This window comes from Cladosporium halotolerans (genome assembly GCF_011745625.1).
Source record: "Cladosporium halotolerans strain TM138-S3 chromosome Unknown Sca15, whole genome shotgun sequence".
Taxonomy (NCBI): Eukaryota; Fungi; Ascomycota; class Dothideomycetes; order Cladosporiales; family Cladosporiaceae; genus Cladosporium; species Cladosporium halotolerans.
In genome coordinates, this window is record NW_027191466.1 from 378,439 (window position 1) to 400,205 (window position 21,767).

The 21,767-nt window shown below is 58.1% G+C and overlaps 5 protein-coding genes across 5 annotated transcripts; 2 read left to right on the forward strand and 3 right to left on the reverse strand.

Moving 5' to 3' along the window:
• Positions 1–1,092: 1,092 nt before the first annotated feature.
• On the forward strand, positions 1,093–4,178 carry WHR41_05506 (uncharacterized protein). The gene is made up of 3 exons (XM_069374111.1): positions 1,093–2,570; positions 2,622–3,028; positions 3,080–4,178. The coding sequence occupies exons 1-3, from the start codon at positions 2,466–2,468 to the stop codon at positions 3,711–3,713; spliced, it is 1,146 nt and encodes a 381-aa protein (XP_069229373.1). The 5' UTR covers positions 1,093–2,465; the 3' UTR covers positions 3,714–4,178.
• Positions 4,179–5,376: 1,198 nt separating this feature from the next.
• On the reverse strand, positions 5,377–6,063 carry WHR41_05507 (uncharacterized protein; the record flags this gene model as incomplete). Its single annotated transcript, XM_069374112.1, has 1 exon — positions 5,377–6,063. One exon carries the CDS (start codon positions 6,061–6,063, stop codon positions 5,377–5,379), a length of 687 nt encoding a protein of 228 aa, XP_069229374.1.
• Positions 6,064–9,703: 3,640 nt separating this feature from the next.
• On the forward strand, positions 9,704–10,564 carry WHR41_05508 (uncharacterized protein; the record flags this gene model as incomplete). Its single annotated transcript, XM_069374113.1, has 1 exon — positions 9,704–10,564. The coding sequence occupies one exon, from the start codon at positions 9,704–9,706 to the stop codon at positions 10,562–10,564; it is 861 nt and encodes a 286-aa protein (XP_069229375.1).
• Positions 10,565–11,492: 928 nt separating this feature from the next.
• WHR41_05509 (uncharacterized protein) lies at positions 11,493–13,237 on the reverse strand. The gene is made up of 2 exons (XM_069374114.1): positions 11,935–13,237; positions 11,493–11,880 (listed from the first exon to the last, which is right to left on the reverse strand). The coding sequence occupies exons 1-2, from the start codon at positions 12,544–12,546 to the stop codon at positions 11,854–11,856; spliced, it is 639 nt and encodes a 212-aa protein (XP_069229376.1). The 5' UTR covers positions 12,547–13,237; the 3' UTR covers positions 11,493–11,853.
• A 3,785-nt stretch (positions 13,238–17,022) lies between these two features.
• WHR41_05510 (uncharacterized protein) lies at positions 17,023–20,552 on the reverse strand (the record flags this gene model as incomplete). Its single annotated transcript, XM_069374115.1, has 2 exons — positions 20,112–20,552; positions 17,023–20,018 (listed from the first exon to the last, which is right to left on the reverse strand). The coding sequence occupies exons 1-2, from the start codon at positions 20,359–20,361 to the stop codon at positions 17,023–17,025; spliced, it is 3,246 nt and encodes a 1,081-aa protein (XP_069229470.1). The 5' UTR covers positions 20,362–20,552.
• Positions 20,553–21,767: the final 1,215 nt, after the last annotated feature.

Genomic DNA, 21,767 nt, shown 5'->3' on the forward strand with positions numbered 1-21,767 from the left:
TGCGCCAAAGCGATAATTTTGTTTTGCTTTGTTTTAGTAGTTGGCAGTCGAGATATTCAAGCCATGTACAGGTGCACATTCTTTGCTGTTGTGCCTACTATGGATGTGGAGATTTTCCCTTTCTCCAAAAACGCCCACGTGATATGTACTCGGTCACAGAGAACCAAATCACGCACTGAGAGGTCAGCATAGTGTACCCCCAGTGGCAACGTAATAACAAACGATGGGGCTGTGAATGATCGGCCTTTGCGAGTGGCCAAGAGCGCAAGGTGCTGCCTTCCGTTGAGTCATTGTCGACATGCGTGGCAAATTTCCTTGTCTTCACTGAGCGGCCATTGCAAATGTCTTGTATCAGGTGCCCTTGGAACAACCGATGGAAGATTATGGAGCAGCCACATCTTGACTCTCACAGGCTTGCATTAGCATCATGCGTTGAAGAAGAGTTTAATTGGATGAAGCTGGTTACGGTCTCTGGAGCGTCGTGCCGTTCGATAGCTGCATGATGCCCAAATTTGACCGCAGGTGAGGAGTCACCGTTGGGCGCAGATATTGCCAAAGGACAGTACAGCTGAGAAAAGCTCTCGACTCTGCATTTTCAAGCATTTGCATCATCATCTATGAATCATTCCAGAATGAGCCACCCAAACAGATTGGGACGCGTGTAACCCGAATAGACGCCTCAAAAAACACCTTGTGTGACACAACAACGAGAACAACGCAAGCGAGCACCCGATGAGACCGGTCATCCATCCATGAAGCACATGAGGCCCTTGGTATGCCTCGATCACAACGGCATGGAAACCACCTCGTTCGTCCACTCAACAACGTTGAAGCCTCTTGTTTCGTGCCGCGTGACTCAACGCCGTGTAAGTGGCACAACGTCGATCCGGCTTCTGAGCCCATCTCATTCGCCTCGTTTCCCGTACGTTGCCGTCAGACGTGTGGCGAATAGAGTGGCAAGTTGCTCTCAAGCTCACCGCCCCGACGGGACCCTTGGACGGGGCTCGTCGGTGGTCCGCCCTCCCCGGCTTGGCCCGCCTTCAAAGGGTGTCCTCGCGGTAAACCTTGAGCGCGTCGTCCCACTTGAGCCGCAACTCTCTTTCAACGACACGTCCAACTCCGTTTCGAAAGCTGCTGTCCTTACGGTGTCGCCATGCGGTGCCTGAGATCACAACAAGAACAACCCTGTCCATGATGGATTGTGACGCGTGCATCAACACGCAGGATGGTTATGTCCGCTTCGCGCTCCTCTGGGCACGGGAACTCACAAGTCTCCCTGTCCTGTTCGCTCTGAGGTCCAGCTCTTGTATGACGATCTTCTGGACTCTCTTACAAGCAGACATAGCAATACGACCAGCGATTCTGCGCCAGGGACCTTTGCCAGCCTTGACCTGCACTACGAGTGCCAGACCTCTCGATTCTCTCGCCAAACTCCTTCCGCAGTCGAGGTCGTTGGTCCTTGACAAATTTTCCAACTTATTTGTTGCGTAACGGCAAGATTGTTGTCGTCTTCCCACTCTGAATTCGCTTCAATATCAGAAGTACACAACCAACAGGCAATCAGCATGCGCTCTCGCCAGGCAAGGCGGCTGGAGTTTGCGGTATGCATCCTGACGTGAATCGAAGCTCGACTTCCACCTCTTTCCCGAACTTCTGTCGCTACTAATGTTGCCAGTCCTAGCTTAAGACCCGGAGCTGATCAAATCTCGGATATGGCTCGTCTCCTGAACTCCAGGTGCTTTCGAGGGACTTCGAACATTGAAGTTCGTGGGAACAGAACCAGTGTGTCGTGATGCTTGCGACAATTGAGCTACCGTCTCGGGCACGCTTTGACTACTCAAACAACAGCCGTCCCCGCTCCTAGCAACTGGCCGGTATTCTGACACAGCATTCCGGTCGAGCGCCGCTTCCTAGGTGTAGAGGGCTGGTGAGGATACTCACTTCACGACCTTGGCTCAACGCTGAGATGTCTTCCTGGCTGCGTGATCAACGAGAAGTGGGGCGAGCGGCTTACATCTGCAAGCTATCCGGGAGAAAGGCTCTGATCCGCAGTCCACGGACACAGGTTATTGAAGCGATTTGTACATCACTTGGATGCAACGCTCTCGCTGAAGACATTGTGATTTTCTTCCACGACAAACCGAATCCAATCAACATTTTCGGGTACATGGAGTCTGTAAACGATTTGTTACACGCTGCTCCAAGTCACCTGTTCCCGATTGGGCTTCGCTGGCGGCGGCCTCGCGCCTTGGCTAAAGCTGCTAACCCCGAGTAAGACCATCTTTCGAGACTCCTCAGATTTCGTACTCGATTGGAGAAGCGAGTACAAGGTCGATTTACATCGCCCGGTCATTCGTTTGCTGTTGCTCACCGCACATGCAATCTACTACGATTAGATTCACTACACCCCCGATATACCAGCGTGGTCGAGCAGTGCCGCACCAGCTCAGTCACTCTATCGAACTATGGACAACAGGCCGGATGACTATATCAGTCGTGTTTTCACCAACGCTCACTTAACCAGCAACGTAGGACTGTGGGCACTGCAGGAACCCGCAGGCCACGATGATGTACGATGCCTCCCTGCCGCCGGAAACTAGACCCTTGACTGACTTCCAAAGTTATACTACCATGCTGAAAGTGACTTCAACCGTGACCTTGAACATCTCCAGCCATTGCCGCCTCCTTCGCCGGTCCCTTTAGCTTATCATGCTCTTGCGTCGCCACAAGCCGAGCCACGTCATAACAACCGTGATCGTCCCTATCGTGCTCCTGAGCATACTGTTACTCAGTTCTTCAATTTCGGTAACCCACAACTTCGAGACTATCGGATGCTCGGTGGAGCCGCAGAAGCAGTGATCGATTCCTACTTCCCCGTCACCGGCTCGGTGCAGGGCTATGCTCAAACGGCCCCTGCAGGACGCGGTTCAGTGATCTCGGCGTCGGCTCATAGCGCTCAGACCGCTCACTTACCTCTTCCGAGATGCCCAACCTGTGGCAAGCCGCAGAAAGATAGCGATGCACTGAGGTAAGCACCATCCTAGGGTCGAGACTGGAATATCCACTGACTGTCTCACAGACACCATCTAGAGTCGCATGACCCGGTGATCAAGGGTCGGCATAAATGTGACATTTGCGGTCGTGGCTTTAGGTACCCGCGAGAGGTGAGGCGTCACCGTCCAACGCATTTTAGAACTTCAGAGGATGAGAAGTTTCATTGTCAGGAGCCAGGTTGCAAGAGCGTTATCGAGCGCTCCGACAACTTCCAAAGGCATCTTCGGGAACACGCCAAAGCTGCGCTTGCAGAGCCGAACCTTGTGCAGGTACCCACCCTAGGCGTGAGTGAGCACATACCTCGAGCCCGCACTCATGCACATGTCATGGCATCTGCTGGCCCACGTCCACGAGGCATCCCGTCGACAGGCTCTGTTTTCGTGTCCGAGACTCGCTCTCCTTTTTCGATGAGGGTTGGCAACATGGCTTTCGGTGATGATTCCTCCGCCACATCGTTCTCGCTTGAGGGTATGTCTCCTGATGGGTGTGTCGACCCTAGCTTTCCCTCGTTGGGCGCCGGCTCTCAAAGGCATCCCGCAAGCGCCGTCGCGGTCGTCAAGGATAACCGAGCGAACGGCAGTGGAAACGGCTTCGCGTTGGCCATCGATTGTCCCCCTGGAGATGTCAACACGGCTCAATCTCTCTGGACCTGGTCCTGACAACGAGAACGAACCTCCGTGCAACTTTGGCGGGCCATGGTTCTGAATCTTCCATGTCTCTCCTTCGGTTGAGCGGCGCTGAGTGTTTGTTTCAAGTGAAGGCAGCCATCTCGAGTGCAGCTAGTTGGCGTTACGAATCATGAAGAAGACTGGTCTTGAGTTACGACGATTTTGAATAATTTCTGGGTAAAACTGAAAGACTGCTAAGCGTGCAAGTGAAGAACGGAGCGTTACATTGCGTTTTGGCCATCCCAGCCTCGCAGAGGCCTCCCACCCACCAATATCGGTTCCTCCCACACCATGCGCATACTAACCTACACTAGAGCAGCCTGGTGTGCCGTGTGACGGCGTGCCACCATCACGCTCGGAGTCCGTACATTGAAGCAACCCTGGCGTGATCTTTTCGTGTACCCGTGACCAGGCCTGCCTTCTAAGCCACTCTGTCAGTCTTGACCCATGTTTCCGGAGTCTTCGTTTTACTCTTGAAAGTCCCATCTTGCTTTCTCATCAGCCCCAAGACGTTCCCTCTGCCTCCGCAGACACTCGCTTAGCCAGCTGATCGGCCAACAACGTTCCGTCTCCAGCCGATCTATTTTGCCGCCAGCGCTCATGGACCGTAGACTAGGAACGCCACCGACTTGCCACGAGGATTATCACCGAACCCTTGGCTTATACGAAAAGCATGGTCAGCGGACCCTGCACGAGAGCTCACCTGCAGTCGGCTATGGCGACCAGCGCCCATGGTACCTCGACATAACGGAGCTGAAGGCTGCAGCCTGCAGCCGAATGTACCTGAAAGTAACGATGATCGGGCGTGCCGTGCAGGAGATGCTCTTGAACACGATCTGGAGCCGACTAAAGCAATTCAACGAGGCTGTCGAATTTGTAAAGTGTGCTTGCAACTCATTCCAAGCGTGATCATAACAATGAACTTCACGATCAAAACCACGTGAAGTTCAGCGACATCTTGCTGAAGACCCCAAGATCGCTTACCCGATGACCGTCACTAAGATTATGCATACGATTCGCAATCCGTCTTTCCTCCAATCACTGGGCGAAAGCCCCGGAAAACCGGCTCGACCATGCCAATCTTTGCTGATCCAGCCCCGATCCTAAACAGAAGGGAATCCCAGCCGCCCCATCAGCCTCGCCGAGGGCGGCCTCTCGACGTCCCATTGCAAATATCTAAGGGACGATAGATCTCCTCACAGGCAACTATGACAGGGCTGAGGTACTTAAGGACTGCATGCACTTGAGCATTCTCTCTGCCTTCTGGCGTACCGAGCGCAGTCGTCGTGGGCGTGAATCCGACTGGCGGCCTCCGTTGCCAATGCGCGCCGATTTGGCGCCGAGACGACCAGTGAGCAGGACCGACGGACTCGGTGACCTGCTGTACATCTATCTAGCGGTGTGACTATATAGACGTCTCCTCGTCACCACCTAGCCACGCTATGTCCTTACTAGCATGATGTTGCAAAGGGAACTTCATACACTATGATCAAACCAGTTTCACCTGTCAAATGGCAGAGCGATTGGGGTGAGAAACCTCCACGTAAATTTGGACTTGCGTTTCATCTTAGCCCTGAGAGTCAGCGACCAGCTGCAATTTCTACTCTTCAAGGCCATCTCCGATGGGTGAAGGAGCTTCCAATTCCACAGCCTTTTACTTATGACCCTCGTGATCATCGATCTTGGCGACTGAGTTGTTGCCTGGTCGCCACACCGGATCCAGACGCACTCTATGATTGTCCTCAGACCAGGCGTCCAGGCTCGTCCCGTCCTTGTCTCTAGAAGCAATACAGACCACAGTGTCTGGTACATTAACACCAGACCAGTCGATCAAGTCGTCATCGTCAAGATCGGATTCCACATGACGTGTAGGTGGCACCGCTTCGGCCATGACAAGCCAGTCATCGAGATTGTAAGCTGTGCGGGCCTGCGGTGCCAAAACAATTCGAGCCTTGCCATCCCGCAGATTCCAGATGTCGCGAGCGATGTACTCGCACTCGCTGGCGCCTGGACAGTCGGACGCAAGGTATCCTTCACTGCTCACGAGGCGGCCCCAAGGGCCCAGAGCGCCGGTAGAGCTGCCGCCTGACCAGCCTGAGGTGGTTGAAGATCGGAAGCGCAGATGCTGGCTCGTGAAAAGGGAGGCATCAAAAGCAGCCATGCCGCCCCATCCACTGTAAACAGGGAACGGTCGGCCTTGCAGCCAACGCTCGCAGTTGCCTTTGCTCTCGGTTGAGAAAGCGTCGGTGACCCAGTCTTCGGAGTCTGATATCGGTGTATAGCCCCCCGGTGTTCTGAATGGATAGACTAGATCACCGCTGATGCCACGTGTGACCCACATGTCGTACAGACGAGGAGCCTGTGTGTATGGCGGACTTTTTGGGTCGTACTCAAATCTTCTTGGCTCACATAGCCCGGCTCGTCTTGACGTATTGTACGGTTGATCGTTCCCCAGTCCGTTCCCATCACCATGTCTGCATTCTGAAGCCGCTGTTGGTGGATCAACTCCAATATGTCTGAACTACAAGTCATCACGTCGTTCATGAATAGGAGTGTCCCGGCGCCGCTATCATCCGTAGCGTATGGAATCATGGGTGCAAGGGCCAGGTTCCTGATCTCCGACAGCATGACGATGCGATCCGTAACTCTGAAATCAGACAGCATTCGGGAGGTATGCAGCCAGAGTCCATCTACGCCGATCGCTTGCAAGGCAGATGCAAAGTCGGCCAACAGCCGCCGTGTGCTGTCGGCGGACCCGTTCTCGTATATACTCACAAACACCCGATTCCGACGAAGAAGAAGGAAAACCGCTTCGAGCAGAGCGAGCGCTTGTGATGGAATGATCCCTTCGGAGTTGTGAAGATTGACTGCAATGCTGACAATGGCGGTTCGCCTGGTTTTTTGCCATGATGTTCCAATTTCCTGGGAATGCAGCATTGCTCTGGTGTACCTCTGTGGTCGCAAAGTGCAGTTCGGATACGCAGGCGATTTCTCGGCTCGTGCCAGGGTAGCAGCGAAGCGTGATCGAAGTGCTTCCCTTAGCGATTCAATATGACCGTCTTCTGTCCCCAGTAGTACGTCGTCTGTGAATGGTTCTCCCAAAGAGAGGCCCTCAATCTCGTAGAAACGTCGGTCGCTGGTGAAGTCCTTCGTCGTGCCGAATCCTGAATCTAGAAGGCGAAGTTTAGGCGACGATCCAAGTTGAAGCATGGTACCAACGAAGACTAAGCCTGCTATTGCCACGAAAGCTGCCACTATCCGGTATTGGCGCACCGACCGCCCTGTCGAAGGACTCATAATGAGCTGCTGGTGCTGTGAGGTATCCAGACTGTTGAAGAGTGAGGTCCAGAGAAGCGGTAATGTATGAATCCCATTCGAAGGTCACCCGAGAAACATGGCGCAAGCCTCTGTGCTCTTCAGTCGTCAAATCAAGGCTCAAGGTCGATAGCAGTGGTTTTTGGCTTTACGCATGCTTCGCTGTCGTTCTGGCCTCAAGCAGGCATGTGAAATCAGCAGCTTCTATCGCCCTGCAATGGCCTTATCCCTTCAGCCAGAGTTCACAACTTCACGTTTCTGGCAACTGCGATTCTGTTCGTGTCACGCGAAGAACTGAAGCGGATGTTCGTGTGCACTACTCCAGCCGGCTTCCGCCGCATCTGGTGGCGGAATGTTTGATATCTTATTGGGCGCGGTCCAAATTGAAGGAAGGCAGCATTTGATAGGACCTTAACCGAGCTCAACAATGCGCACGATATCTGCCGCGTGTTTTGACCCGTATCACCTCTGCTGCCTCGAACATCTCAAGTCCCTCTCCGTGGAAAACCCCTTGTCGGAGTCATGGCCCACAAACCCGACACAACCTTAGTATTTTGCTGCATTTACTCTGTTTGAGATTGACATTGGCGGAGCTGGCATCAATGTGTCCAGGCGATACTTAATTCGACGGTGTCATTCAACATTGCCATTCGAACCAGAATCATGGACAGCGCCACCACATCGCGACTCCTAGCAATTCAGACATGAGCCACATGAATGTTGCTTCGCAAGGCGTCAGTATCGGCCTCTGTGCTGCCAATTGCGAGGCGATGAACTGGCGCATGGTCGTCTGTAATTGCTACAATCGATACTGTGTCGTCTACTGCGGTCATCTCCGGTCTGATCCTGGCTTTCGTGATCAGCAATCCATCTGTCACTGCTCTTCTGCCTTACACGGGGTTTCGCCTTCGTACGACGGATAGGAAATGGTCATGATGGCGGGCTGGGACGCAGCTGATTTTCGTCAATACATGCGCCAGTCTTTTCTTCATAATGCTCTGTTGGAAAGACAGCCAGGAATGAAACGTATTGTTCTCTCCCGAACTCCCTCTAACTTCACACAACTCATACCAGATCCCCATGAAGCCGACACAGCAGCACGTCCTCCCGCGCGCATATGGCCTCATGTCGCCTAGAGGAAACGCGCTGCAGCATTTCATCGACACCGCAAGCCCCAGCTGATCAGAAAATAAAGTTTGCTTCACACGAATTCTGGTCGAAAAAAGTCATCACAACTTTAGGGCTTGTGATTGATGCCGCTTTACCCAGCTCATAAGCCATGTATTAAGACAAGCATTCGCTTTCCGTACGCAGACACAGGCGAAAGCGTTCGCGCCTGCATACAGGATGCTACCGGCACAGCGGCAGCCGGAAAGCAAGCTTTCTTCATCACCACCTATCAATGTCGATCGCTCGAATTGATACCTGGCTGTATTCCTCGGCTACCGCACTGCACCGCAACCTCGGCTACAGAATTCATGGTATCGAAACTTGAAACAAAGCTTCACAATCCCCAGCACCAGCACAAACCAACACCTCGCCCTCGCCCTCGCGTACCGCAGATCCCCTCTCCCACCATCCCGGACTCAGCCCTCCAGCACAGCGTCAAAAGTGACACCTGCGCAGCAACGGAGATTGCTGTCCAGGCTTCTACGTAGTGACCAGCAACCCGGCCTCAGCGTCCGGAGCATACAAAAACGGGCAAGAGGTCCCTCGTCCGGGTTTCGCGTCTGCCGTGGCCTGTCGATCGGTACTTGGGCTGTCAATGCGGTCGGGCCGCTGGGCCCGCCGGTTGAACGCGAGACTGGGATGCCGGGGTTGAGGTGACAGGTGATCGTCGTCGCTCAGGGAGTGGTTTGTGCGGTGCAGGGGAGGGAAGGAGAGGGGCGTGCGAGGTGTAACTCTAGGAAGTGGTGGGAGTGGGAGATCGGGCGATTGGGGAGTGGTGGAGTTGGGGAGGTGGTTTGGCAGGTCGGCTGGCCGGGAGGAGTATCTCGATCGCGATGCGCATTTGTTAGGCGAGCAACTCGTTGCGGTTGATATCCATCGTGAGTGTCAGCCAGCTCGTCGAAAAATAGACCTACCGTCCGCCGGGCACACGTTTCTAGACCTCGACGCACACGTCCATGAGCAGTCAACACCCAGCAGGCACCGTCTTCACCAGGGCACACCGTTGCGAAATGAAGATGTGCTCACACAGCCCCACACCGTCCGTCGAGCGTTTCTTCAGGGCCCAAGCGCGCGCGACGGGTCCGCCGTTAGCTAGCAAGCGAGCCCGGTGTCTGGCGATTTCTCCTAGCCCGGAGTATTGCGCCTTCGTCGTCACCGGCCTGCGCAGGGCCGCGAAAGCAGACAGTGCGGGCGCGAAGATAAGTCGAGACCGAGGGATCTTCGTCGCTGCTTGTTGTGTGGGTTGCGTCCGCGTCGTTGTTGACTGCTGTCAAGGGTCAAGGGGAGAAGAAGCCGGGCGGCAGCAGCCGTCCCTTCCCGAGACTTACCCGCTCGGCTGGCTGGCGGGTGGACGGCCTTGGGCATCAGGCACGACCTGCGTTATCGATAAGCGATCGCGGGCAGGTACCTTGCTGTACCTGAGCTCTTCAGGCTCCAGCAACCACCACCTTCGTCGACAAACACCAGAACACGCTCCCCGGCACCACCCACCTACCATGGCGACTCCCAACGGCCGCCTCTCTCCCCCCACTAACACCGCCGCCGCCGGCCCCAACGCCCGCACCCAAACCTTCACAACGCCCAACAACGCCTGGCGCATCCTCACCCGCAAACAACCCATCCTCAAAGCGGACCCGATCGAAGCCCTCTCCGCGCGCATCGGCATCCCGATCCCCGAGATGATCTTCGGCGACAACTTCGTCGCGATCGAGCACGTCCCGTCCGGCTGGAAACTGTCCTTCAACGCCGAAGACGCGCTCGACCGCGTCTCGAAGACCGAGGAGGGAATGCTGCAGGTCGCCGTCGCGGACGCGTGGAAGAAGGACCGCGAGGGCATGGGCGCGGGCGCGGAGAGGGTCGTGAGGCCGTTTGACTGGAGCTACAGCACGGATTACAAAGGGACGACGACCTCGCCGGACGGCAAAGCAGCCGGCGAGGAAGGTTGGCAACTCACAGACCAAAGCCGCGACCCCATCCGCACCGACCTCCTCAGCCGCCCGGACCCGATCCTCTTCTTCGACTCGGTCGACCTGTACGAGGACGAGCTCGCGGACAACGGCATCGGCCTGCTCAGCGTGAAAGTCCGCGTCATGCCCGAGCGGCTGCTGCTGCTGGCGCGCTTCTTCCTGCGGCTGGACGGCGTCGTCGTGCGGCTGCGCGACACGCGCGTGTACGTCGAGCACGGGGGCAGGAAGGTCGTGAGGCAGTACACGGCGCGCGAGGCGGGGTACGAGGCCCTGCGGGAGAGGCTGAGGGGGATGCGTGAGAATGTCGCGGAGGTGCTGAGGGATGCGAATGCGCTGGCGCCGCTGCTGCCGGTGCTGGAGGATAGGACGGAGGTGTTTGAGGTGCCTTGAGAGGGAGGTGAAGGGAACAGGCAATGCGTGTGTGTGGAGAAAGCAGGGTGACGGCCAGTGGGAAGAGGGAACAGGTTCCGGGCAGTGTCATTCGCCCTGCCTGCCTGCCGGCCGGCCGTGGTGCGTTGTCCGAAAACGGGCACTCGAGAGAGCTCGCCACTACAACCACAGAGAGAGAGAGCAAGAGCGAGCCCCATACCGAGCAACTCCAGTAACCCGGAACACGCACCAAAACCACCCACACGGCTCAGACGCCGCAGCATTACTGGTACTATAGCATAGACACGCAGCCGCAAAAGCGCGCAATCGTTAAGACGCGGCGCAGTCGCCGCCGCCGCCGCCGCCGCCTCCGAGAGGCTGGCGCTCCGTAAAGTATAGGGTAGGGCAGGGCGCAGCCCGTCATATGCATGCACGCAAGCGTATCGGATCTGGCATGCGCAAGTCCACACAAATGCATATCACATCTGACATATAACGCTCGCGGGACGGCGATATATGGGCGCGGCAGCGCCGGGGAAGCTGAGCCTGTTGCGATGGCGGGGGTCCGCTTTTGCGCGCCGTCTTGGCGCGCAGCTTCCAGTCCAGCCTGTTGGGTTTGGATGCGCGAGGACGTCAGGGTGGCGTGGTGCGTACGGTTTGTTGCGCGTGTTGGTTGTTTCTGGATATGGCGGGAGGCTGGGCAGAAACCTGCGGCGGCGGTGGCGTTCGGGGTTGATGGGGTTGACGAGGCAAGGAAGGGTGGGTGGTGGTGGTACGTACCTTTTGACAGATGCTCGTACGACGAAGGCGTCAATGGCGTCGCTTGTTCTGTGTCGAGAACCGATCTGTCACGCATGTCATCGTTTCGCGATCGTGGTTGTTTCGTAGATTGTTTCGTAGACGAGATTGAAGGCTGGAGAAGAGAAACATGGCGTGATGTGTGATGTGATGTGGTAGACGAGATCGATTTGTTTGATTCATCTAATTTGATACTCTCTCTGCAGCCGATCAACAGCTGCAAGTTCCATCTCCGGGACGCGAGTCCCAACCCGATTGGTTTCTTTTGTTTGCCCTTTTTGGTATCGATTTGATTCGTAAATTTGACAGCCCATCCGTCATCATACACCCAAGAAAAGAAGGAAAATAGATCAGTCGCTGGTCCGCGCCGGGACATTCAGGCTGTCGTGTGGTGGCGCTAAGGCCGGTCATAAAGGTTTCGTCACCTTCCCAAACACCCACGCTAAGCGCAGTGGAAACAAATGAAAAGAAGGAATGTTCTTAGTTGAACAGATGAAGTGAAAGGCAGTCAATCAAGGAGCGCCGAAGAAGCCAGCTTGCTGTAAGGGTTGTTAGCGTTTACTCTTGTAAGTGTTATTATGAATGCAACATACCAAGCAAGCCTCGCAAGCATCGTTTGAGGAACCGCCCATGGTCCAGCCTTTGCAGTTCCTCGCGGCGAAGTAGTAGCACCGGTTGCAGTTTAATTCCTGTGTCTGCACGGGCGGTGGCACTGCCTGTGCGGGAAGGGGAGGCAGCGGCTTGCTGGTGGGGTTGGAGTGCCTCTTGCCAGGAAGGAAATTGGAGAAGGTGGGAGATTTTGATGAGTCGCCGCTCGTTGGCCGGGAGGAGTTTGACCGGCTAAGGGAAGGCTCGGAGCGACGCTTGAGACTGAAGTTGCGCAAGCGAAGACGAGGCTTGAGAGAGCGGGAGATGGAGAGCGAGAGGACGGATTTGGAGTCGTCGCCGGAAGAGTTGGCCTCGACTTCGGCTTCTTCTTCGCAGGCAGGAGTCAATGGTCGAGTGTGGTTGAGGCTCTGCTGCCAATTGGTGTTGGTGTAGTCGAAGCTTGGTGTGGTGGCATTGATGCTCTCAGTCGAAGAGTATGCGCTCCTGGTCAAGCTCGGTGTCCTTGGTCGATAGTCTGGGTTGGATTGTTTGGGACTGAAAAGGCCATCCAGGTAGGCAGGACGAGAAGGCCTGTGGCGGAGAGTAGGAACAGACATGATGCTATGCGAATGCGAGGTTGATGGAGTGGGGAGAGTGCCTGGTGGAGAAGAGATCGAGTTTGATATCGATGGCCTGCGCGTGCTAGGGAGAAGGTTGCAAGCTTGGTAGTGTCGTTGTTCGCAACGCAGGAGAGTGATGCTTCGAGGCAGATGAAATGGGTTGCGAGTGGAGGAGGGAAGTGACCCAAGAAGGACAGCAACCGGGTAGGGTTAAGTAATATGTTTGGGTTGGCCAGGGATCGCAGGGTTGAGGGAGACCTTGTAGTTTAGACCCGCGCGGACACCTGCATGCGACAGGGACCCAAGGGTTGCAAGGACTGGAGCAGAATGGAGCCGATCCAACACGGTGTGGTGCAAAGCCTAGTGACTGGAGCTGCCGACGATCGCCCAACGACGCAGCAAGGCGCGCTTGTGAAGGTCTTCCCAAGCGGCAGGACGCGGCACCGGCACTAGTCCGCAAGCCTGCCGGGATCATGCAGTGCGGATGGTCCGCGAGGACGGGGTCCGTGGTGGCCGTTTGCGAGTGGGACATGGGCCACGATGAGAGCTGGGAGGGCGGAGCGGTGATTTGCAGTGGGCAGCAGGCCGCTAGAGGCGGACCGCCAGCTCCGGACAGGCCGGGTGCAGCCGCAGACGCGATGCATGGTTGTGCTAAGAGGCGCTGCTATATGATATGGGCGTGTTATGAGGGAGTGCTATAGAGGCTGCGCGCAGGGCCAGGGCGGCGGCGGGAAGAGACGCCTCGATCGACCGGCACGCCAGCGCTGGCCCGGGGCCGCGAGCCGGACGTGGGCGCAGGGGAGCTACTGTCGCTACCCAGCACTAAATCAGCGCGGCGCGTTGCTGGCTCCGGCGGCCTGAGTCGGCGGCGGCGCCAGGGAATACGAAAAGGCGCGAGGCGCGCCACTGTATCTGCCGATTAGGTGTGGCTCTGCGCCGGCAAGGCGAGGCGTCGTCATCCCTGAACGGCGGCCGTCTGCGTGGTGTCGTCGCAGGAGCCATGACCATGTTACAATATTGACCAGAGCGCCGCTGAGGCCGGTGGCCGACGAGCAGAGGATGGCACGTGAGCGCGGCCAGCCCCTGCGCGCCGTCCAGCAACGCGAGTGAGACAGACGCAACGGCGACAGGCTGGCGTACCGCTCTTCGTTGCGCATCGTGAAGAAAGCGTGGCCGCACCGCTCCCGTCACGCGTTTTGTCGCACCCCCAGACGCCTCCCCTGCCTGCGATCAGCAGCGACACGCGCAGGCTCGGCGTCTGCGTGCGTCCTGTCCTGCTCGCCGGCCTCCCTGCCCACGCTGCGCACCCGATCCGTGCCACCGGAGTCGCTCGTGTGTGGGCCATCGCAGCAGAGAGCCGCGGCCCGGCGCAAGAGACTCGCTCGCGCGCAGCCACTTCCGGCGACTTGCTTGACTCCGCCCAGCAGCATGCGGCAGCAGTAGCCTCAGGCCCGCCGAGGGGGGCGGGACACCTGCCGTGCTCGCATCAACGACTCTGAGGTTGCACTCAGCAAGCCCACTACTATAGGGGACAGCTATAGCTGGCAACGGCGACCGAAAATACCAGCCGTCTGGTCTGCCGCGAACTCTCCCCAGACGCCTGGAACGCCCCCGACCGAACGGGTTCACGCACAGGGATGAAACGCCGATCGCTCCGGGAGGGGCAACCTCTCCCAACCACATGAACCCCTCCGAAAACATTATCACACGCCTATACTACTGGCCCACGGATCTGTCTCCAGCCATTAATGCGCACCTCGATAAGAGAACCAAGGCGAAGCACTAGCATCTGCAATGGGGCTTATACTGGGTGGCGGTAAGACACGACGCCTGATGGCTCGCGACTATCGACAAACACGTCCTGACTCCCCACGGAGGTGATTCCTATGCTCCGAGCGACTTTGACGAGCAAGATTAGCCGGCTGGAGGCTGTTCGACCCTGCCCAGCCTTATACAGCCTTTCCGTGGCCGCTACAAGGATAAAGCTGCGGCTTTGCTATTTCTACCCGACTATCTGTCATGATCGAGGAGGTTTTGGGCTCCAACAGTAAAACGGTGATACTTTTCGTCCCCAAAAGGTCGAAACTCTCATGTAAACTCCAGCCCGTTCAATCTTCCATGGAGTTTACGGCTGTTCCGCGGTCGATCTTCTTAATGCCGTCTTGTTGAGACCGTTCCGCCGGCTCTCCTTCTCGAGCGACGGCCAGACTTTCCTACCGTGTGGACGAAGTCAGATCCCACGAAGCTAGCTTCCAGATTCCGTCCATTGAGAATCCCGAAAGCCTGTTTGAACAATGGCATCGCTAGACGATCAGGAAAAGCGGAGCTTTCGCATCCCCTCACATCGACAATGATGTGAGACAACGTCTCGGTTCTCGCGCCGATCGTTGGTGGCTGCACCCCGACCGTTTTCCATACAGGAGACCGAGGGGCAGGAAAGGCCATCTACATATACCTCTCCAGAGGATCTCCGCATCAAATCGACGATTGCAGATCTCTGCTGGTAGTTGTGGGCATCGCATTCTTGTCAAATCACATCCTCCAGGAGCTCAGGACGACAGAAGCTTTCCACAGCAAAGCCCAGCCAAGACGAGAGTTCTGTGACTGGGAACTACCTGTTCTTTGTGGCTGCATATGATCGACCAGGAAGCCATCTACCCAGCTTACCTCGAATACATCGAAGGTCACATCTTGGGATCCGGAGCATTGCCGTCATCCACAGTCAGTTCTATGGCTGGCCCTCTACCCTGGATCAACTCACGCGGTTTGCGTTCAATGCCATCTCTCCTGAAGTCCCACACGTTGACTGTGTGCGGGTCCAGAACCGCCGCCTCCACCGCTGTCTCTTCCGCAGACGTCGCACGCTGGTACCATGGCCCATCCCCTCGCAGGGATCCTGTCACCGCCTCCCGCGCACGTGTGAAGATCGCCCGTACCAGCGCTCGGACAATATCTCGAATCCTTTCAACCGTCGGAACCAGATCCACGGAGCAATGGCTCGCGCTCCCCGGTTGGAATGGGCAGACCCCGTTCTCACCACAGCCATGTCAACGCGAACCTGACCGGAACTTGCCTGCCTGAGGACATCGGAGACTTATACCATGGACTTTACGCCGCCGTGCATATATCACCCATTCACCGCCGCCAAAGCACCGTCGCCTGCATCCCACGGGCCAAGATAAGAACGACTGGTGGCTGGCCGACAGCTTCGCCTCTCCTCCGCACGCACAACCCCAGCCTTACCCCCAGGTACGCGCCTTCCCCAACCAACGCCCATGCATGCCCGCACCGACGACACGCACGCACCGCTGACGCCGCGCAGCGCAGCGCAGCGCGAACACCTGGACGCAGCGCGCGCAACGCAGCAGACGCGCCTCCACTGCCTGCTGCGAGTCTCACATCCCCATCCACGTCGTCGGTCGCCCGTCCGATCATGGCCGGCTCCTCCACTTCGAATGCTACTTCGCGGTGAAATGCTCCGGTCAACGCAAGCACAGCCGCGATGCCTCCCCCCGGATAGTCACCGCCTCAAGTCATCGCGCTCCATCCAGCGCCTCGGCGTCGCGTCCGCGAAAGTCGTGACAAATCGCCGTGTCCATTTCGTGCAAGGCATCCAAATGGGCTTTCGAGCGCCTGCGCATTAGGCCTGCCGTTTTCTGCTCACCGTATGGCGTGGCAGGGGCGGTGGTTGGGGACGGCGTGTCTGGCTGTGTTGCTTGTGTACATTTGAGTGGATGACGACGGGGCTTCATGGCTACGGCCGCCTTGAGCGTCTCTTTCGGCGCGCTGAGTGAGGAGGCCGGGTTGGAATCTGGCGGGCATCGCTTCGTCGTCGTCGTCGTCGTCGTCGTCCTCCTCCTCCTCCTCGTCGCGGCATCCAGCCGCCTTTCTCCAGTCTTCCCTTCCGCAGAGTCGTTCAAAACCGAAGAATCGTCGCGTCATCCTACTCTCACAGAAGGTAGGTACATGTAAGCATTCAGAGCGGCCAGAAGCGCCAAGGTAAGGCAGGTCGCAAAAACGAGGTACAGTACGAGGTATCTTTCAAACTTTTGCGTTTCTCCTATCATTTCCGCATACGTACAGGTAGACAGACAGACAGACGGACAGACAGACATTCCAACAAGTAGCAGCAGGGTGTACATACAGTAAGGTAGATTTCGAGCCCCCGTTTGCTGAAGGAAAGGGGAAAAACAAACAAAAACGAGAAAAAGGTAAGCAGGGTATCACGACATGCCGCCCGGAAAACGCAATCAACGCCAGAAAAAAAAAAAAAAAAAATCCCAGAACATACAAACAACCTCAACACCGCAAAGCGCAAAGCGCAAAGAAAAAAGAACGCCACGCCGTCCCACGCGCGACCGATGACCACTGGTCCCCTCACCGCGCCGCGCCGCGCCATGCATTCATCCATCCTTTCGCACATCCAATCCCATACCATACCTATCATGTACAACCCAGCCAAAAAACCCAACCTCACTTCCCCTCCCTCTTCCCCTCGCCCCCCTCCCCAACCTCCCCAACCAACAACCCCACACACGCCCCCAAAATCCCGCTCGCATCCCTGAGCAACTCCCACCTCGGCCGCGCAAAGCACTCCCGCAAAAGCACCAGCAGGCCCAAACACGCATTGCGCCCGCCCCGCAGCGCCTCCAGATCGTCCGGCGTCCGCACCCCGCCCACGCGCGTCAGGAAAGCCCGCATATCGGCTATCTGCGACGCGCGAGTCGGGAGATGGGGCACGGAAGACGGCGCCAGGGGCCCGTCGAGCGCGTAGCCGTAGGCCCAGACGATGAGGGCGGCGAAGTAGAGGACCCAGGGCCGGTTGAGGAGGTAGTCGTCGCGGGCGCTGTAGGGGAATTCTTGGCCTTCGGCTTCGGAGTGCTCCGCGGAGCCGGGGGGCAGCAGGACCTCGCGCAGGAAGCGGAAAGCGTAGAACACCGCGTCGCGGGCGCGGGCGGAGGGCGCCCAGGTGTCGCGCATGCGCTTGCGGACGGCGGCGCGGTCGGCGGGCGTGACGGCGCGGCCGAGGGCGCGCTCGGAGCCCGCGAAGACGGTGCAGTCGATCATGTCGACGTGCATGGCCATGTGGGCGAGGGAGTGCAGGCAGGTGCGGGACTCGAAGACGGAGTCCGGGGGTTCGGCGTGCGGGTGGGAGGAGGAGGCGGGGGGGCGGTCGGGGTCGGCGGGGTCGGGGTTGGGTTTGGAGGGGTTGGAGGGGCTGCTGGGGGGGTTTTGTTGCCAGTGGTCGGATTTGCTGAGGCTGTCGTCGAAGTCGCGGCGCCAGTGGTCGAAGGCGCGGGTGAGCGGGGAGCGCCACTTCATCGAGCTGCCGAGGGCGTTGTTGACGCCCAGGGAGGTGATTTGCAGGTCGCGCTGGTTCATGTGCCAGCTGACGTTGAGCAGGCCGGCCATGAGGATGACGCGGCCGAAGGTGTTGGTGCGGACCTTGATGCCGTTGAGCGTGCGGCGGAGGCCCTCGAGGAAGGGCATCGCGCGGAAGCCGTTGGCCGCGAGGCTGGCTTCGACGCGCTGGACTTCGCTGCCGCTGGTGGCGGCCCAGAGGGCTTCGTCGCAGGGGAGAGGGAGTTTGATGTCGTGCGGTGCCATGACGGCCGAGTGGCCGAAGAGCGTCGCGTGCGTGGAGTCGATGACGAAGGCGGCGAAGGCGGCGCGGCGGGTGGCTTCGGCGGTGATCCATCTGTTCCAGGTTGCGTCGGGCGTGTTGACACCGCTGGTGTTGATGCTGCCGTCTGGACCGGGCGGGGTGCGTGTGGGATCGTTGGAGTTGCCGGGAGATTCTATTGCACTTCTGCCGATGAGGGAAGAACCTCTCCTCATGACGATCAGGGTGGTGGCGTGATGGATGTGTGCTCGTTCGTGCAGGTTCCGTGTACTGTACATCTTTTCGAACATCTCGAGCAGAAGCATCGTCTGGAATGTCCAAAGCTTTGCGGTAGGCCTGAACTCCACGTCTTTGAACACCTCCCAGCGAACATGATAAGCCAAGAAGGAAGACAACTCCGCGCACCTCTCCGTCAACTCCAGCGGGTACAGACGCTCGAGGCAGCTGGCGCCGAGACACATCATGGCGATGAGGAGCAGATCCGGGCAAGTTTCTGGGTTGAACGTAGGTCGATGTAGGATCGGCATCTGCTGGTGGACATGCGCCCAGAAACTCGCCAGGAAGGTACGCTGCATCTTCAAGCTCATCACGTGTCTCGGGTCGTCGTAGCAGCCTTCCATGATAGCGTCCCTCGACCGGCGATCGGGCATTTGCTCCGAGTCGGTGAAGCGTTTGTTGATCAGTTCGATCAAGCGTAATCGCTTCTTTTCGCTGACCGCGCTCTCCTTCATGTTGATGTCGAGCGTGCCATTGGCTGTCGGCGAGCCGGGATACTCTGGCTTGATCGGCGGGATTTCGTACGAAGTGCCGTTCGGCTCAATCTTCGGCAACGGTACATTGTAGGTTTGCTGTGGTATTTGTACAGGTTCGGGGCCGGGCGGAGAGGGGATGATCGGGTCAGGCGCCATGCCAGCTGTTCCCAAGAGAGACGCAAGAAAGTCGTCATTCAAGGCGAGCGGAGGCGAACGATTTAGGCCATACTCGTCGTTGAAGACAGGCAGGGTGTATGAATTGGCCGCAATGTCCATGACGCTGACGTTGAAGTCGGTAAAACTGTCACTGCGACCGTTCGATAGCCCGTTTTGGTCTGCCGTTCCCATGGAGGGCGCTGAGAGAACCATGCCTCGATCGCCATTTTGGACGCTGTAACTAGACTGAAAGCCGAAAGGCGGAAGTGGTGGTAAGGAATTGTAGGCGGTTGGTGATCGGTAATTCGTCGAGGTGGGAGTCTGGTATGCTTGAGGATAGGTTGATCCTAATGACTGTGGCGAGGGTATTGGCAATGGTTGCATGGGCGTGAGAGGTTGCTGATATTGCTGATTTGAGTAATTGCCGGTGTTCGACGCGGGGCGAGAAGAATATGAACTGTCGTAGCTGAAGCGGCGTTCCGGTATTGTGGCAGGCGGCATCATCGACGAATCATAAGTCCCATTCATCGAAGGATAAGCAGTCTGACTATTCCCATTGGGAAGGTGCGAGTCGAGAGATCCTCTCGTCTCGATCTTGGGGGGAGCGGGATGAGGAACGCCATGTCCAGAGAAGTCGCTTGACGATGCTTGAGATGAGTGATGATGCAGTACAGGGGGTGCGTAATATTCCGGTTGCGTGGATTGGTGGTACGTATGTGCAGGCTCTACAGGTGATGCGCTGATGGTGTGTGTGCCGGTGGGCGAGGACGGGTCGGACATATTGCCTTCATTGACATGATTTGTCTTGAAGGCATCCTTCCGCTGCAGATGCGAACCCTTGGCGGTATGTCGCTCCTTATGTCGGGCACAAAGGTCGGCACGGACAAAGTGTCGATGACAATCAGGGTGGTCACATCGATATATCTGTTTAGGGGTGTCTGCACAATCGTCAGTCAGGGTCGTGCTCTTGGCCAGGGTCGTGGAGATGTAAACTCAAAAAGCCACTTGACTCGGGAAGGTTCTACACATACGATTGAGTTGGTGTCGATATAGGTGCTCTGCGCGAGAGTATTTCTTGCCGCAGTCGGGCTCGGGGCACTCGTATTTCTTGTCGCTGGTCTGGACGAGGCGTCTCTTCTTCCGCGGCTTCGCGCCGTCCGCGTCCTCGACGTCGTTCTCCACATCGAGCTCGTGCTCGTCGACTTCCTGCTTCGCAAGCGGCTTATCTTCAGACGAATAGGTGCCCGACATGGATCGCTTGAGCTCGACGCCGCTCACCATGGTCGCGGTATATTTGCTGGACTGCGAGAGGGAGAGTTGGGTGCGGTCGGCGAGAGGCAGGGCTGGGGCGCGGTGACAACGCTCGAGGCCCGGAGCCAGGATAGCAGCATGCTCATTCGCAGGGTGCTGCGGGTGGGTCGGCGGGTTGCTGGCGGCGGCGAGGGAGTTGACGGGGTGCGGTTTGCGTGCGAGCACGTGGCGGGTCACGGACGGCGGTGCAATGAGATGTTGGGGGTGCAGGAGGAGGAAGAGGAGGTGGTGGTGGTGGTGGGCATGGCACGGCAGGACGCAGCTACGCAGCTCTGGCGTGTGGGCGTCGGCGTATGCGCCTGACAGGCAGCGGCCGGCTCGCCCGCACACACGCAATGGGGCTAGTGGCTAGCCCGGCCGCGGCAGGCGTCTGTGGCTCTGTGATGGGTGTCGGTGGGCATGGGATGGATGCATGGGCTGCATGGGTGCATGCACGACGATGCACGACGATGCACGAGGATGCGCCGGGCAGCCCGCCGTGCAGCTCTCTCCGCACTTTCCAGCGCTGCCTCCCAGACGCCCCAGACGGCCGGCCGTTCGCTCACGGGGCGGCAGCATCGCACCCGAGCGAAGCCAGCGCCCGCAGGGTCTGCCTGAGGGTCTGCCTGAGGGTCTGCCTGAGGGTCCGCCTGAGGGTCTGCGTGAGGGTCCGCCTGAGGGTCTGCCTGAGGGTCTGCCGCCTGCCCATCCGCGGTCCGGGCCCTCAGCCTTGCATCCATGCGCGCCCGGCGGGGGGATCTGTGTGGAGGAGCATACTGGCATACTGCGATGCTCCTACTGCTGCAGGCAGACAGATGGCCGCAGACACCCAACAGACAGCCAAACAATGCTGCCCCGTCCACCAGCCGCCGCTGACCACCCTGCGCCTGGCCCGGCGGCGCTAGAGTCGCTTCGGCCTGCCCTGCCCTGCCCTGTCCTGCTTGCCCTGCCCTGCCCTGCCGTGCGTGGGTCCCACGCGGCCGCGATGGGCAGAGGCAGTCGATGGAGTGTGAGATGATGGCTGAGAATGGCTGAGCGCGCGCTGCCCCGGCTCATCAGACTGCGAGATGGCCCAGATTGCCTTCGTGTCTGACTCTGCGGTGGTGTGCGCTGCGCAAGTCGCTGACGCCAGCACTCGTGGCCGCCTCGCCAATGATGGGCTGCAGGCTGATACAGCTCTCTTGGCCAGCGCCAGCCTGCGCCGGCCCCGGCCCTGCCTCCTGCTGCTGCATGAGCGGCGCCCGCAAGATTCCCACCGACACGGAACCGCGCGTGTCCCGGTGACTGTGCTGTGCGCTGCTCTGCTGCTCTGCTGCTCTGCCCGTCCGGCGCGGGAATGCGCGCTGCGGCAAGCCACCGCATGCACTCCTGCGCATCGCATCCAGCTACGCCGCGCC

Coding starts and splice junctions, on each gene's coding strand:
- WHR41_05506 (XM_069374111.1), top strand. CDS start 2,466: ATGGACAACAGGCCGGATGACTATATCAGTCGTGTTTTCACCAACGCT. Junction 2,571..2,621: donor AACCCGCAGGCCACGATGAT/GTACGATGCCTC, acceptor TGACTTCCAAAG/TTATACTACCATGCTGAAAG. Junction 3,029..3,079: donor AAAGATAGCGATGCACTGAG/GTAAGCACCATC, acceptor ACTGTCTCACAG/ACACCATCTAGAGTCGCATG.
- WHR41_05509 (XM_069374114.1), bottom strand. CDS start 12,546: ATGTCTGTTCCTACTCTCCGCCACAGGCCTTCTCGTCCTGCCTACCTG. Junction 11,881..11,934: donor ATGCTTGCGAGGCTTGCTTG/GTATGTTGCATT, acceptor CAACCCTTACAG/CAAGCTGGCTTCTTCGGCGC.